The sequence below is a fragment of the Chamaea fasciata genome, unplaced genomic scaffold (assembly GCF_029207755.1).
Source record: "Chamaea fasciata isolate MVZ Bird 193981 ecotype frontalis unplaced genomic scaffold, bChaFas1.0.hap1 SCAF_11, whole genome shotgun sequence".
Taxonomy (NCBI): domain Eukaryota; kingdom Metazoa; phylum Chordata; class Aves; order Passeriformes; family Sylviidae; genus Chamaea; species Chamaea fasciata.
Window position 1 is genome coordinate 5,902,465 of NW_027094096.1, and position 16,883 is coordinate 5,919,347.

Sequence of the window (16,883 nt, forward strand, 5' to 3'; positions counted from 1 at the left end):
CTTGCTTTCTTGCTTTCTTGCTTTCTTTCTTTCTTTCTTTCTTGCTTTCTTGCTTGCTTTCTTTCTTGCTTTCTTTCTTTCTTGCTTTCTTTCTTTCTTGCTTTCTTGCTTTCTTGCTTTCTTGCTTCTTTCTTTCTTTCCAGCTTGGAGTGAGTGTCCATAGTGCTGAGGGATCTCTGAGAAGGCTTTTGAATCAAGAAGCAGTTTTTCACTGTCTGCCTAGGGAAGTTTGAATGCACTCTTAGAGAAAACATGATTTTTCCTGCTCTTTGGCTGGCTGTGCTGCATGATTAAATAGTTGTTGACATTTAGGTTCTTTTTGGGATTGCCATTAAATCCTTCCAAAATCCTTTACAGTTAGTAAATTTATAAGGTGGTGAAATAACCTACTTGGATGTGAGGACCCAGGCTGTCATCCCCTTGCTACTTTGTGTTGCTGCAGATTTTTTCTTGATTTATATTTCTTACTCTGATAGGTTTTTCTCTAAGTCTTGCATTCTTCCAACTATATTTTGCTTTTAAAGTAGTTTAAAAGTAACTCCATATAAGAGAGTTGCTAATCCAGTTCAGTGTGAAGCAAGGTACAATTAAACACGCACATGCATATATATATATATGTATATATATAGTCGTAGTTTTTGAAGTAATAATTGTAATTAAAACTTGTCTTCATTATGGCTGCCTTTCCCATAAGGAATGCAGCTTTTAACCCTTGAGTGTGATATTTAGCAAATTGGTCCTTAGACTACTTAAACCTGTTTGAGAAATCCCTGGTAGGAGCCGCTTGTTTGATGCCCCGCCCTGCTGCTAATGCAGCTTGTCTCCATTGTGGGTTGCCCCTGACCTTGGTTCTGAGGTTACAGAGGCTTCAGGAAGTTGGACAGACCAGATTTACTGATGCTGTTGGGAAGTTGTTAGGATTAATGTTTCTCGTAGGCAGGGAGAGACAATGGCAGTGGTTTGGTGGCATTCGCAGAGGTGTCCCCCTCATGGTATTGCATTAAATGCATGACATGCTGTTGATGCCTTTCTGCTGTTCCAGCAGTGCAGTTTCCTCCCTGCAAGGTGAAAATGCTGAGACTTGCCTGGAGAAGTCCCCCCAGCTGTGTGTGGTGCTGGGCTTAGTGCATGGTCCCTGTGGGAGCCCTGGGTTCCAGCTCAGGGTCTGGAAGGTCAGGGACAGGACAAAGGCACTGGATCAGCTGGGCCAGCCTGCAGGAGGGAAGTACATAGCTCATAGTATAAAGTCACCAGGGGTTTGCTGCACTGAGTTAGGCCTATGAACCTGTCTTGACCAGAAGAGTGAGTGCATTTTATTTATATTTTGTAAAATTGCTGACTTTCAGAAAAACTTTCTCATTCTTGCAATTATTCTCTTGCTTGAAGCTTGGAATTTTTCTTTTCTTCCCGTAAATTAAATTTCATTTTGGAGCTCTGTTGGTCTGATTTAGAATTAAATTGATGTTTATTACTTTTCCAAAAAGATTTTTTTAAAAATAAAAATACAAAACAAGGGTCTCAATTACAAGCAAGTCCAGTGTTTGCAAAGCACCAGACATTCCCTTCTTCTGTGCAGTGACTCTTTGTGTTCCTGTATTACAGCTGAAATTTGGAACTGTGAGGCAGTGCCAGCTGGAGTGGCACAAGTGATTTCTCATGGTAACAGATGTCCCAGAGATGGAATTACTGAAGGGACAGATGGCCCCCATCCCTTTTCCCGTTGTTTCATTATTAGTAAAGATGCCATGCTCCTTGTCAGGCAGGCAGGAAAGTGCCAATCAGACGGAAAGCATTTCCATCCTGATCTCCTTAGGTGACCTCTCCAGTTTCCTGCCACTTCTCCTCACTAAGCAGCTGATGAGTCTGACTGAGATATGTCTTTGCTTCTTCCATGACTCTCCACTGTCAGAATGTAGGCTAAAAGCAAGAAAATGGGAAAAAAACAATGCTGAAGTGCAAAATTCTCCTGGGTTTTGTTGTAAGGGTGTTTCTGGGGGGTGTAAAATGAGATCTCTTGGTGTAGCAAATTCCACTGTGCTCCTCTGGCAGATGCCTTTGGCTTAACCAAATAGCTTCTCCCACCTTGCCAGGGGTCTGCACCTCGAGCTGGAGACAGGGCTGGAAAGCAAATGTCAGTGATGCTGTTTCAGAAATGATTGCCCAAAGGAAGTTTGTAGCTTGGGTTCATAATACTCTTTGAAAAGAGAGAGGTTAAAGATGAAGTAATAGACTAAGAAGCAGACTAGGGTGAGAGTTTCTTTATACAGGAAATGTAGAAGCATATATAAACACTGAAATTATTAGTGAGTACAAGGATGTAGAGGCAATAAGAACAGTGACAGGCCTCACATAGTGAGGTTCATGACAGGTAAACCAAAATATTTTAGCTATGTCAAGGGGAGTGAGAAATATATGTGTCTGTAATCTGGCTAATCCTTGTTCTTTTCTTTTTCCATATTAGTGATGCTATTGCTGAGATTAGAGCTGTCTGTATTGAAGAAATTGGTGTCTGGATGAAAATGTACAGTGATGCCTTCCTGAATGATAGTTATTTAAAGTATGTTGGTTGGACACTACATGACAGGGTGAGTATTGTGTATTCCCACACACAGCAGAGTGCTCTGGAGGCAGCTGCTGCTGTTCTGCTGCCCAGCACTGCATCATCCTTGGCTTACAAAGAGATTGTTCTGTTTCCTCACCTGGTATCTTTCAATCAGGTCACTTCAGGTGCTGGTTTAAATTAGGAGGCAGTACTCCCAGTCTGCTTGGTCCCTGTGCTTTTCATGTGTTCAGTCTCTGAAGTATCTTGATAGAAATCCTTCCATGGGACTTTTCTGTTGATTAAAAGAGAAAGAGAAGTCTCCTCAAAGAACCCCTGAGAGCCTCTGTGTCTGAAGCAGAGTGGAAAAGGGATTTCCACGTGTCGTACATTTACATTGCCCAAAGGTTAGAGGGAAAAAGGAGACCTCTGGGTCCTCAATAGACACCACTGGTTCCACAACCCGTAGAGTTCTCATCAGTTCCCTTTCCCTTCCTTGAAGAATCTTTTCAAGGTTCTCTTTAGCTTTTTCTTCAGAAAACTGTTGAAACACCAAATGGAAGGAAAAGTTTTTCTGTCAGCACAGTTCTTAGTACTGATGGTAACCACCCAGTTCCTGCAGCAAGAGGAGCCCATTCTGGGTGCTGACAGAGGACTTTGCACTTCTGCCTGGGGGGTTTTGTACACCAGGCAGCAGTGGGACTGGCTGTGCTCCCACTCCCACCAAAACCACTGGAATCACTTGTTTCACTCTAAACTCCCTTGCTAACACTATCCAAGGAGTACAAAGGAGACTTACAGTGCTGTTGAAATGCTCATCAAATTCCAGCATCCTGATTCAGACTATTCTTTTCTAGGAGCACTGCTGGAAAAAAAATTGTAAGTCTGCAAGTTCATTCTGATGACTTGCTTAACTGATAATTAACAGCTGATTCTTTAAAAATATCACTCTTCTCAAAACTTCAAACATCATCTTAATATTTAGACTCTGACTTGGTCACTCCTATGCTGAATTCTGAGTTATGCAGTTGTTGGCTTTCACTGATGACAGAAGTCAGCTGCTGGTGCTGGTACTTTTAACTACAGCTGCCAGGAATCTGCATCTTGCCTTCATTTGGATGAGCAGTTCACTTTTTAAGAGTATTCCCTAGACGTGGGATTTCTTTCCAAGCCTGTAGTTCTCAAACTTTCCGTTTACAAACTTTCCCCAGACTTTTTTGCTTCCATCAGCCATGACCAGTGTCCGCCCCAGAGGCACTGCACTGTGTCTCAGTGAAGGCTGGACCTGGGAACACAGCTGTGGCAGTGCCTGGAGGGACAGAGCTGCTGCTCTGTGTCCCTTGTTGGTGACATTGCTGTGCCTCACAAGCTGCCACACTCCAGGAGAAAGACATCCTTGTTCAAGTTGACATGTCAGTGGGGAGGTCAGCTCAGGTTGGAGGATCAGGATTTAAGGTGTATGGAGGGCTTTGTTTTACTAGGACTTGTTATTTAAATAAATTATCCCTTGAATAATGGCAGTGGATTTTTTGGAACACATTCTAAACCTTGTAGAACATTTCCACAAAGTAGCACCTCCAGAATAGTGGGGTTGCGCTTCACAGCTCTCAGCCCCCTCCTAGTGTCTTTGAAGTCTGTCCATTTCTCACATCACTCCCTTTACCCGTCTGTGGAATCTCACACTGTCATCTGTCACATCCAGCAATTTCTCATGTCATGTGCAGTATTTTCTCACATCCTCTTCAGATAGTTTAACCTCAGGCCAGGGTCTAGTCATCTGCCTGCAGCCTCAACACATATTTATACCTCAGCTTTTTAAAAATTAGCGTATTCTTTCATATCAGAGAAATTTTGAATTACAGTGTTAGGGGAAAAAAACTGGACCATTTGGACCAGACACAGCAGAATTCTGTCAGACTGCTCTCCTGCCTGTGCTTTGTAAGATTTTTGTTTGCAAGCCACAGAAGTGCCTTGGGGTTCTAAGTCTTTAAATCACTGATGTGTTTAATGTCCCAGTCCACCTGATAGGTGGGGGGGTTTTATTGATGCTGTGGATATGTCATCTACAGAGTGAGACAGACTGTAGGCAGAATGGGGAAGATCTGGGACAGGTGTCAAAGGATGAAAAGGGAGAGAAAGGAGAAAAAGAGACATTTTGGGAGGCACAGAAAGGAGGGTGGAGGTGCAATAGGAAGAATATATTGGAAAAGGATGGAGTAAGAGCCAACTGAAAATGCAAAGCCTCCAGAAGTACAAGATCCCTTAACAGCATGGTTTTCATTGGCACTGCCTGAAAAAGCTGCCAGCTGGTACCCAAGTTTCTTTCTTGATTTTGCTTTGCTTTGATCAGGAGATAATTTTTGCTATAGTTGGTATTTAAAAAATGAAGGCTGAGGCAATAGCCATAAGCTATTTCCACTTCACACGACCAACAGTCACCCCAAAATTATTAACTTCTCTGGAAATTTGCTGCTGCAAAAAGGAGGCAGCAGTGCATGAGATTCTTGAGGAGTTTCATATTCTCCTTCGGAAGACATACAAATTAAACCACAGGGAGAAAACAGTTCTTACACTTCCCTGTAGTAGCTCCAGCGTAGTCTTTCAGAGGTAGAATACACAAGTTTAGTTTTCTGTCTTGGAAAATCTTTATATTTTGTATGTTAATCATGTCTCCCAGATTTCAAACAAAAGTCTGATAGGGATTTTTGTTTTTTATAGATTCTCATTTGAACGTGGCTTTCAGGTTTTGCCTTCCTTTGCTTTTAATCATCTTTTTTATTCCCGTGTATGTGGGAGCATAAAATAAAAGTGTATAAACTATAATAAAATTGCATTAAAAAACCCTTTTGAAAATAAAAGTGTTAAATTAGACTGTTCAGTCCTAATTTTCACCTATTTCATTGATGTGTGGAACTGTTTTGAAACGATAATTGTCTCTAGATATACCTGTAGAGTCATGGTTCTCAAAACCAGTTCCTAACATATAAGAAAATGCTTTTTCCTTCTTTGCGTTCCTCTTACTTTGCTTATTGTCTGTTTCTGTAAAAAGGATGAGCCCAGGGTCCTCTGGAACAGATGTTCCTCTTGTGCTTAACCTCTTAAATTATTAATGAATTAATTAGTTAAATAAGTTCATCTCTTAGCTGACTAAGTCTCTTGCTGGTCTTCCTGTCCATCTCTGTTCGCAGCTTTTACACTGGCATAAGTTTCTTAAAAATCACCCTAACTTGAGCCTTCCCACCCAGTTATTTCCTTGCTAGAAGGTGTTTGGGGTGTTCAAAGCTCCTGTGAGCTGCATGATTCTCACAGTTACAAGAACCATCTCGTGTGTGGTGTGTTGAGGGTCTGTGGCACATTGCTGCTCCTCTAGTCTGGACTGGAGTGCATCCACACACACCTTCACCCTGCTCCTCTTTGCTTCCTGTCCAGCTCGCTGCCCTTTAGGCTTCCCAGGGTGTTCCTGCAACCCATCTCCACTGACTTTGTTTGAAAACCTTCTTACCAGGACTAGCAAGCTGATGTGCAGGAGCTCTTCCCTCTCCAGAGAGGTGAATTCCATCCTTGACCAACAGTTTAAAAAACAGACTCAGAGAGAGTCTTCCTTCATCATTCTTCTGCCAGAGGGGCAGTCATTTCCATTTCTGTGTCTCCTGGTCCTGGAGCAGGTGTGACATAACCTTTCTCTTCCTCACCTGCTCCCGCAGTCCCTTCTCCTCAGATCTGGTCCAGGACACTTTGGTTAGGGCCTGGCTGCACTCTTGTGCCAGGGCTTGCAGGGAGCCCGTGCTCAGGGTGTGGCTCTGCCTGCCTGGCTCCATTTGCTGGCTCAAGCTTTACAGAGAGCCCAGTACAGGGCCTGGGCTGAGCTCTGGGACCATCAGGCTGTGGAGTTTAGGGAAGTCTCCAGGGGCTTTGGGCTCAAACAGTCTGAGCTCGTTCTGCACAGGTCTCGGGTCCCATCGTGGGTGAGTTTACATTTGGCTGTCAGCTCACAGGTGGGACAGGCTCCAGTGCAGCTGTAACTAAAGCTGCTGCCTGACTGTGCCTTACAGTGCTCTTACAGGCCAGAACTGACCTGGTCCTGATCCTCTGGGGCTCTGTAAGCTGAGGCCATCAGAGGCTCATGTCCTGTGAGTGGTGGTAACTCCGGACATCCTGGGAATTATGAGCACCACACAGCAGAGGAGACACCGTTTCTGATACTGCCACACAGGTGCCATTAAACAAGAATGTCAAGCAGCATTTCTCTGGGCTTTTTTAGCAGTTGATCACATCCATGTAACTTTTCTTCAGGAAAGTTCTTTTCTGTACCTTAAAAGAACTTATGTTAGATCCCTTTAAATGTAGCTTGTATCTCATTGACTTTCTCTGCAGCAGTAGTAAAAAAGATCCTTAGAAGAGAGCACGATTGCTCAGAGGTTCCTTGTGGACGTAGAGAGATAATTTCTCACAAACAGTTGTTCTTCATGGAAGTTCTGCTGAAAATCCAACTTCTGTGCTGCTTTTGTCTTCTATTTCAATATTTGAAATAGGTGTGAAGGAGAAAAGAAACTTTAAAATTCGGATTTATATCTTCTGTTTTTATGTCAGTCTGCAAATGTTCTTTCAGTTTTTAGTGTGAGCACTTTTTAAGTACAGACGGGATTCTGGAATAGCTTCAGACATGAAGCCCTCTGGGTATGGGGTTTTATTGATGAAGTTCAATGGTTCATTTTAGTTCTTGAGCAGCTTAGGGAGACTTGGTATTGTCTTCGCTTTCTTAAAAGTAAATTGACACTGCAGGGAACTCTACAAATCATGTTCGAGTAAATTTGTGTTTATAACTTTTTGCTGTCCACAAATATTTTTCAACAAGAATCCATAGTTTGCCAAGATGGTGCAGCTGAGCTGTCCACCTGCAGCGCAGGGGATCCAGTCGCTCTCTTCATCAGCAGTGTTCCTGTAGGACACAGGCCCTGTCCTGTGCCACCCACATTTCCTGCTGCAGCCCACCAGACCAGAGCAATCCCCAGCTGAATCCCAGTCAGTTGGGAATGAGCTGCTGCCAGCAGCACGGCTCAGACACAGGGACACAAGCCACCCTTCTTCCCTCGGGCTGTGGCTCTGATGTGTTGTTCCTGTGGCAGCAGCCTGCTCCCCGCTGGAGGATCTCTTACACCTTTTGCATCCTTCAACCTTTGCTGTCCTGTTGTGAGAGATGGGATGTAAAACCTTTGGGGATAACAAATGCAGTGTGTCCCTGCCCGTGGGGCTGGTTGAGTTGCTGAGCCCGTAGCCAGTCATTTTGAGCTCCTGTGCACTGATTGTGGACCTGAGCTGTCAGTCATGAGATGCCTGTGGGCTCCCTCCTGGAGACAAACAGCCACACTGCCTGCACCAACCACCTGCAGATCCTGCATCTTTATTTGGGATTTACTTGCTACATTCTCTATCTTTCTTTGGAGTCACTTGAAAGGGAAGCACTAACAGACATATACGTGATGGCACATTAATTCTTTCTATATGCAAATAGGAAGAAATTTAACATTGTAGGTGAGTGCATGTGGGTTTTGGTTTTCAGCTAAATTGCAAATTGGCTTTGGTCATTTGCATAAAATTTTAAATGTACATGAAACAAATTACAGTATTATGTTTTTTAATATTCATGTGCATTTGGTTAAAGTATTCTGACAGCTAATCTTGGTGTTTTTTATTTAGCAAGGTGAAGTGAGGTTGAAGTGTTTGAAAGCTCTTCAGAGTCTGTATACCAACAGAGAGTTGTTTCCCAAACTGGAGCTGTTCACTAATAGATTCAAGGTAAGAGGAAATACAGTTTTTGGAAGGACAGAAAGTAAAAGTGTCATCATCCTGTTGTGGTCTTTGAGTCATGTCTATTAAAAATAAACTCCTTAGTTTGTGACAAGGCTTGTAACTGCACTACTAAAACTGTGTTACTGAATGCTGAAATTAAGCCAAATCCATTTTACAGGGTTTATCTTGAAAGATTTGTCAGACTTAACCAGGATGATTATTTGTCTGCATGTATTATTTATAGCTTATATATTGTCCTTATTCAATCTGCATGTGCTTCTTTAATTTTAGATTTATTGAATTTAAAGGATGTGTACTTACACAATCTAAAATATAGATCTGAAAGTAGTAGCCTGTAATGAAAGATTGTTTGTTACACAGCTTTTTTAGCTCAGCATGTGCTTGTGTTTGGAGGGAGAGTCACTTGGATGTGCATCACAGTCCTCTACACAGTGAACTGGCCTTGCTGCAGAACAGGAGTTCACATTGTGCTTCCAAACCCCTTGAGCTGGATTGGCCCTACAGGAGAGAAGTGCTGGGGGGATATTTCATGGGGTTTTTATCAACACAAACTTTTTGCATAACATCTGGATAAGAATGTGGCTCTTAATTCACTTTGTGGTTCAACTGCTTTATTGTACAAATGAACTGTGCGGAGAGATGTGTGTGGAAAAACCAAAGGTGTCCCTGCTCTTGTTTGGATGCCTGGTGAGGAGAACGTTCAGGCACTGCCACCGTGTCAGCTGCTACCTCTCCCCATGGCTTTTGTGTTCTGCAGAACACTCTACTGTGGGAAAGGCTACCCCCGAGGAAAAACTCCTTTATCTCATTTAAATCTTCATTAGAATGCGGATGAAAAAAATTGCTCAGTAAAGAAACAGAGATGACTGGTTTATTTTAACTTAAATCATTATTATAATGCTGATAAAAAAATTCTGTTTAGAAAAGTGGAGATGTAAATATTTATAAATACTGTGCACAAGACTTAAACTTCTCCCTGTAGATTTTATGCTGCTTCACTGGTTTTGTCTGCCATTTCACAATTAACTCCTCCAGTTAGATCTAGAAAGCAAAAAAAAAGATAATCAGCCTTTTACCACATTCACTTGGGATGCAAAAAAAAAAGATGTTTAACCTGCAGTAAAGCCTAGATATTAAGGAAGGCTTTTTTCCAAAATGATAATTATATAATAGAGCAGACTCTTTATTGGTAGTCTCCTTCATTTAAGATAACAATCTTAAAGGACAGATTAAATAAGTATCTGTCAGAAATGAACTAAGTATAATTAACTAAAGTAGGAGATAAAACGGGATCATTTTGTGAGACCACTTAAGAGTCTGCATTATTCTAATTTTATAAAGCCACTTTCTGGGACTGTTGGAGTAAAGACAAAATTTCCTGCCATGGGAGAGAACGTGGCAAACAGGTTCAGACCTCAAACTTCTTCTCTAATGCCTCCATAAGTCTGGTTTGCCTTATCCTCACAGGACAACCAGAAAAATGGACCCTCCAACTCTGCTGCTTTTCATGTTCCTTCTGTGCAGACTTAGATTTGTTTATATTTGCTGCTTCTGTAATTCCATTTATTTTTAAATATGCCACTAGAACTCTCGTGGGCTTTTATCACTTGTCTTCACTAGAAAATGGGCTGGATGCTTCTTTGTCAGGGTTCCATAATTTGTAAGGGAAAGGACTGCTTTGAGGCTGAACCTCTCCCGTGCACCCACAAAACTTGCAGGACAGTTGGAGACAGTTTGGGCAATAGTTACTCTGTTATGTACTCCAGAAAACTACAGGGACATGAAACCTCTAAGTACATCCTGCTTTTCACAGCACAGACAGTTCTCTTAAAGGAAGCTGAGTTACCCTGTGCATTGCTGCTTAGCTTGGGATGGCACAAAGAATTTTGATTTCTGTCAAAGAGGTTCAGAGGGAAGGGAGCCTTGTTAGGAATTCTTCTTTCTTCTGTCCCAGAAAAGCTGGTTTTACTACAGAAATCTGTATCATTATGAAATAAATAAGAGGGACAAGGTGTCCTCAAAGTCTCTGTGAGCCTAGAGAACAGATTTGTTTAACATAATGATTAATCACTTTCAGTTTCTGCCACATCAAGAGAACAAAAAGCTGGCGTGGCCCATATGCCTGCACTTGGATTTACAGCTGTGCTGACAGGGATGTGGCCTTTGGCACCAGGATGGAGCAAAGTTCCAAATTAATGCTTTTTGAATCTCTGATACATTAGCTAAATGTCTTGCTGCCACAGACTCTACCACCACCTCCTTGAAAAATAATTGCCCTAACTGCCATTTTCAGTTCCATGGCTGCTTATTTATATTTCTTCATCAGAATTTAATCGACCTGCACAGTTCAGCTGGTGTTCAGTTCAATCCATTCAGACTGAGAGAAGTCTCTCTAGAGGTCTCCTAGCTGTTTAAAGAATAAATTACTTTGATCCAGAGTGCCTTGTGCTGGGGTGTTAATATTTCACCATCTTCCAGGGATGTGATCCTGTCCCTTTTTCAAAGAAAAATGCCTGTTCTTTGCAGCATTTGTGTTCCTAAGAGTAAGTGATGTGCTGTAAAATAAGCTTAGTCCATCAAAACAAAAATTTGTCCATCAAAGAGAAGACTTCTGTTTTCCATCAAGAAGTCCTGTCCAATACAGACATTAACTGACCCCATATGGAAAAGCTGTGAATTAACTCCTCTGCAGCCAGGGCCAGAGTCCCTCACCCCTCACCCTGTGCTGATTCCACAGCCTGGGAGCAGAAGGAGAGATTGGCTCTTCAGTCTGCCTTGTTCACAGCCTAATATAGAATGGAAAACTGATCTGCAGGGACACTGAGAATTACTATTTCAGCTTAAAAATACGGACAGGCCTGTGCCCTGTTCTGCTCTGTACAACCGTACAGGCAATCTCTGTAGAGGCAGGTTGAGCAGATGGGGGTTGGAATTCCTCAGCCGCAGAAGTTACACCTCCAGAGGCATTGGAGGTGTGGCTCTTGCTGGGAAGGCTCTTGGGGCCTGGCAGGTGCCACCACACAGAGGTACTGGCCCCAGGGCAGGAAATGACACATCCTTGCTATTTATTTTAAGCCTGATATTTTGGGGGAAAATTGAGAGAACAGTCTTTTAGGATGAGGAAACCTTCTCACATCAGGTGGTTTCAAAGTCCCAAAAGGCTCCAGCTTCAGAGGGTACCCCCTGCTTTCTGGACAGGAGAGGATCCCCTCCCTTCCAGGCTTTTTTCAGAGATGCAGGAGTTTTACACCTGTGTGCTCACTCATGTGCAGCTGTTTCCCTCTCTGAGGTATTCTGGGGTGTAAGATAAACTCTGAGGGAATACATGAAATTCCACTGAGTCATTTATGATCAGTATCTCTGGCTGTTCTTTCTCTTGGTGCTGTTATTGCTGTTACTTGGCCAGGACCTTAGGAAAAGTTGCCCGCAGTTTTGTCTTGTTCATAACAGAGTGTCCTGTGTGGAGAGTTCTTTCTTTGGGTCTCTCCATGGACTTCTCACAGTCTTTAAAACTGTTTATATCTGCATTAAATGTATCAAATTCCCCAGGGACTTAAAAGTGGTTGATAGAGGCTCCTTCAGTCACAGTGACAAAAAGTGTCTTTGCAGACCTGGTTTTGTTGGGAAGTAACACCTGAGACAGCCACGATGCCTTTTTTTAGTAGTGATCTGGAATTTCTCTATCAAAATAAACATCAGGTGCTTGATGATCCCCTTCTGCCCTTAAATGCATGGAATAGTAGAGAAGAGAGGTGGAAACCTTTATTTTGCCCTGTTTTGCTCTGGTCACTTTCACTGTTGTTGCCTTACACTTCCCTTGTTTCTTTTCCAGTCCCCGATTTCTATTTTTTCATATCCAGAAATGTCATAGAGTACCTTGTCCTTCCTGAAGCAGATTAAGCCACCGAAATAAAGTGTTATTTTCAGATGGCCTGATTTCTCTTCAATAACTTGCTCAGTCAAGCAAAGAGCACTGAGACATACTGCATTTTTATGGCTGGATGGAAATTCTCCCCAGATAGGAAGGACAACATACACCAATCACAGCTATTTTTGCCAGTAAGCAAATTGAACCTAACGAGAAAGACTCCCCTAAAAGACTTCTCATAACTACAGAGTCCTTAGAAGTTAGAAAATCGTTAGATTTGACAGGAGAATGATTGCTTGTCTCCACTAGAAAGATTATGGGAAAACACAACATCAAACCATGGAATTCCCCACTTACTTGGGAAACTCTGTAGTGTAATTCTTGAGATCTGCTTCAAACCTTGAGATGTACAGATGACAGGGAAAATGACAGGGAAAAGGTCACAACTTCACAGGCAACCTGCAGATGCATGAATTCAGGTGTGATCTTTCTTTACAGTATTTCCATATGTGCCATGTTCCTTCCTCTGAGATTATTTGGTTCCAGGGGAATGAAGTGGGGCAGTTTTTCTGCCATTGTCCAACCCAAGTATGTGACTCTTCAGGAAAGACCTGTTCAATTAATCCAACCCAGGACAGTGCTGTAACCCCAAGGGTCCTCCCTGCCTTTCTGGCAAATACACAAGCATAAGGACTGTGGAAGCACTTGTTCCTCTTGTTCCACTGTGCATACAGCACACAGCTAAGGGGTACATGCAAAACTTGGGTAGTACTGAGGGGCTCTCATTGTCAGCGTGCAGTCAAAACATCTTTCTCCCCGAAAGTATTTCTTCCGTAATCTCTGGAATTGTCCATCTGCCGGCTGTGTTTGTGCCTGTGACTGACCCAGAGTTGCCTTGCAGGACCGCATTGTGTCCATGACCCTGGACAAGGAGTACGATGTCGCTGTGGAAGCCATTCGATTGGTCACGCTCATCCTCCAGTGAGTGCTGCTCCAAACCCCTGCGTTCCCTTGGGAAATGACCTGAACCTGTAACGTTTGAGTGACTTGAGTGCTTTGCTTGTGTATCGAAGTGAAGGTGTTACTCTGCACTTAGTATGAAGTTGAACTGAACATATAATATGGACGTGAAGCTGAAGTGATTTTTCATTTCATGGAAATATAAGAAGCAAACTGTAAAACTGTGTGGATGTTTTGGAGCTATTAGGGCATCCATTGTGTGGAATGCAAATGGCATTTCTACCTTTGCCAAGGGCGGAACTACTGTTCTCCCAAAATGAGTGTCTGTGGGTTATGCTTGCTAGAATAACTCCAGCAGAAACACAGATCCAGTGTAGGAAGAGTTGACTGATTCATTTCCTGACACAGCTGAAAAGAGTCACATGGTAGGACACCTGCTTCCAGGCTTTTCCATGTGGGGATGCAATGGCTCCCCTGAGGTAAGGATCACCTCAGAAATCCTCCCCGTGCTGATGTGGAACCAGCCAGTCCCCAGCAGCCTCCTGAGTGTGCACCTGGAGGAGTACTGCTAGGCTTTTATAATACATTTATTAAAAGCTCTAATTAAGAACATCTGCTTTACAAGCAGATGCACAGATTTTCTGCTTCATATTTTATATCCAGTGGCTCCACTTTGAAGAATGTTTTTGGACATGCAGAATTTGAACTAAAGATTTCACTGGCCTTTCCTTAGTAAGGAAGTCTAGACTTCAGCTTTTTTTTTTTTAAATGGGTCACTCTGTTTTAAAGAGATTAGCCTTGTAATATTAGCAAGAAATGTAATCTTGCATCTATTGTTATATTTTTAAAGTAAATATAAAAAATGTGGTCTGAAATGACGTGTAGAGCCCATCTCTTCCCTGCATTATTAGCAGTTTTTGGGAACACCACAACTTTCAAGGTCAAAAATTCCCCAGTGCACTTTTTTTTTTGGTCTGTTCCTGCTTTCTTTTTGGTTGCCAATTGAAAGCACGGGCAATGCTAAATGCATTTGGCACCAGAAGAGTCTGGGTTACCTTGAAGAGCACAGGGCAGTATTCTGGCAGGTAGGAACTCCAAAAAGGTGTCTGGAGCAATCCTGATGGGGAGTGACCAATTAAAATGATGTCTAGTATGAAGCCAAATGATTTAGAGCCCTGATACATAAATGGTTCTGATACATAAATGGTTCTGATGGATGCCAACTAAACAAGGATGGAGGTAATATCTTGATTGTGACAGTGCTGGTGTTTTTATGTCATTTTTGCTAACATTCTGGGACAGGCTGCCCAGGGAAGTGTTCAAAAGTGGGTGTAGCACTTGGGGACATGGATTAGTGGTGAACACAGAGGGCCTGGGTTAATGCTTGGACTCAGTCAGCATTTTGAGGTCTTTCCCAACCTAGAGGATTCTGTGATTCCAGGTTTTTATTTTATGATGTTTGATGAGTGTTTGGCATCTTGCAATACGTGCATTGAAGTTTGTGTAATAGTCTAAGGAGTAAGCAGGGGAGGGTTTGTATGCAGCGATTCTGATCTTTTCATAATGTTATTATATCTCTATATTGATCCAACTGGGAGAAGGAAATCAGCGAAACTTCCAGTCTTGTAGGCCCTTTAAATACCTCTGGATTTTGAAGTTGAACCAAAGATCCTTGAAGTCCTTGTTCACCCATGTAGGATTTTGTGGGAAGTGAACCAACCTTGTAGCTGTCCCAAGGGAGCTGTGGGAGGTGTGGGGATGGCAAGGAAAGCTCTGCTGTAGTTGAGGTGTTACTGTGACTCTTTCAGTGGGAGCGAGGAGGCTCTGTCCAATGAAGACTGTGAGAATGTTTATCACCTGGTGTACTCAGCACACCGGCCTGTGGCAGTAGCAGCTGGGGAATTCCTCCACAAAAAGTAAGTCATCAGTTGCCCTGGAATAACACCAGATTTGTGAATGCTTTCCAGAGAGGTAACACCAAAAAGCAAAGAAGCGGTGGAGTGAAATATCCCAATTTAGCAAATCAGGTAATTAATTTAAACCAGAGACTTGCTTAAACAAGATCTGAGGACTTGAAGAAACTGAATATGCATTTTTCTTACTCTGCAATTCAGATACCATTTCCTAACTTCCTGAGGGTTAAATATACAAAGGCTGCACGAACTTCTAAAGTTGGTTTGAGTCCTGCAGCACTTGATGAATTCGCGGTGTGATAAGATACATATAATGGGCCTGTAGTCTGTGGTGGTCTACCTGATACATCAACAGTCATAATTTCCAGCAAGCTTTAAGCCAGTTTATTTATCTCTTGTGAACTCGGGAGGTCTGTATGTAGCAATAATTACACAATTTGTTTCTAAACTCATTGCCTTCCCCTGAAAATACACTGCATTATGGTTACATCTGGTGTCCTCACCGTGCCAAAGGGCATGAGCCAGCTTTTCCATGGATCTGAGTCACACCACCTCAGTGGCTGTGACCAGGGCATTGCCACATCATAAGAGTTAACCTCTTCTTTTTATTGTTTGCAGTTAAAAATCTTTCAGCAGGAGTTTTATTTTTTCCCCTTATAGGTTGCGACACTAGAGTTTCTAATTGCCTATATAGAGGATTTATATTAGAACCCCAGTTATCTAATTTTTTCATGCCAAGATACGGGTAGGGAAAAATACACAAAAATATCTATGCTAATGCTCTAATTTTCTATGTTTTTTAAGGAATTTACAACTCCACTTTGTAATTGTAAGCGTTCATTGGTGGATTTTTGAAATTCCAACTTTGTGATCAAGCACTACCTGTTTCAATGAATATATGTGCAGATCTCTGTTATCAGCCAGACATTGTACTAGTTATTGGAAAGGGTTAGGTTCTCATTAAAAATATACACTAAAATTCCTTTATTAATCAACAGGGGACAAAATACTTTTGAAAAAAGCCTCAGAGGTAAATAAGGACATATCTGCACCTCAGTGCACCTAGGATAAAGACAAAACTTCATTATGACTTCTTTTACAAGGCACCAAGCTGTGTTCTGTAAATGTGTCTCAAGGTTACCAGCATGGAGACAAGACTGTCCCATTCTTAACTTCGGTTTCTGCATAGAAAATCTCCAGTCAAATAAGTTATAATCTATTTCAGGCACTTGAGGTGTGATTTATCTCACCTTATTTAATACATTTCACTATCACTTTCTCCGTGATAATCATTAGATAATCATCAATCATAATGCCCTCTGTGCCTAGCAAAGGAAAGCAAATTGTGCAGAGGATATAAAGGATCACCAAATACAGGGGATCGCTGTCTCAGCCCTGAGGTGCAGCTTGGAAGGTATCTCAGCACCTGCAGAGATGTTCATTGCTTACCTGTTAAGATAAGCAGGGGGATGAGGTAATGTTTTTAACTAAAATACAACATTTGTGCATAACTTGTCCTTCTCTTCAGTGAATTACAGCAGTGAAATCAGAATTCTGTATTTCATATGTCAATCTGCTTTGTGATTTCACTGTAAAAGGCAGGAGCAGCTTTCAAACTTCCCAAAGTGAAAGAGTCATCAGTGTAACAGTAATACTGGCACTTCTGAGGTTTCTTGGAAAATTTGAGCAATGAGAGGAGTTTGGGATGGACCACGCATCAGGGAACTCAGTGCAGAGTGTGTCACTTACCTGTAAAACCCCAAATAATGAGTAGGAGCTGGTTTTATCTCTG

General features: G+C 42.2%; 1 protein-coding gene across 1 annotated transcript in view; it reads left to right on the top strand.

Moving 5' to 3' along the window:
* Positions 1–16,883, top strand: part of STAG1 (STAG1 cohesin complex component) — a 165,319-nt gene that overhangs the window by 106,994 nt on the left and 41,442 nt on the right. The window contains exons 11-14 of the mRNA XM_066194137.1: positions 2,462–2,585; positions 8,237–8,335; positions 13,120–13,199; positions 14,987–15,094. Coding sequence (XP_066050234.1) covers positions 2,462–2,585; positions 8,237–8,335; positions 13,120–13,199; positions 14,987–15,094 — 411 coding nt within the window. The remainder of the gene's footprint in view (positions 1–2,461; positions 2,586–8,236; positions 8,336–13,119; positions 13,200–14,986; positions 15,095–16,883) is intronic.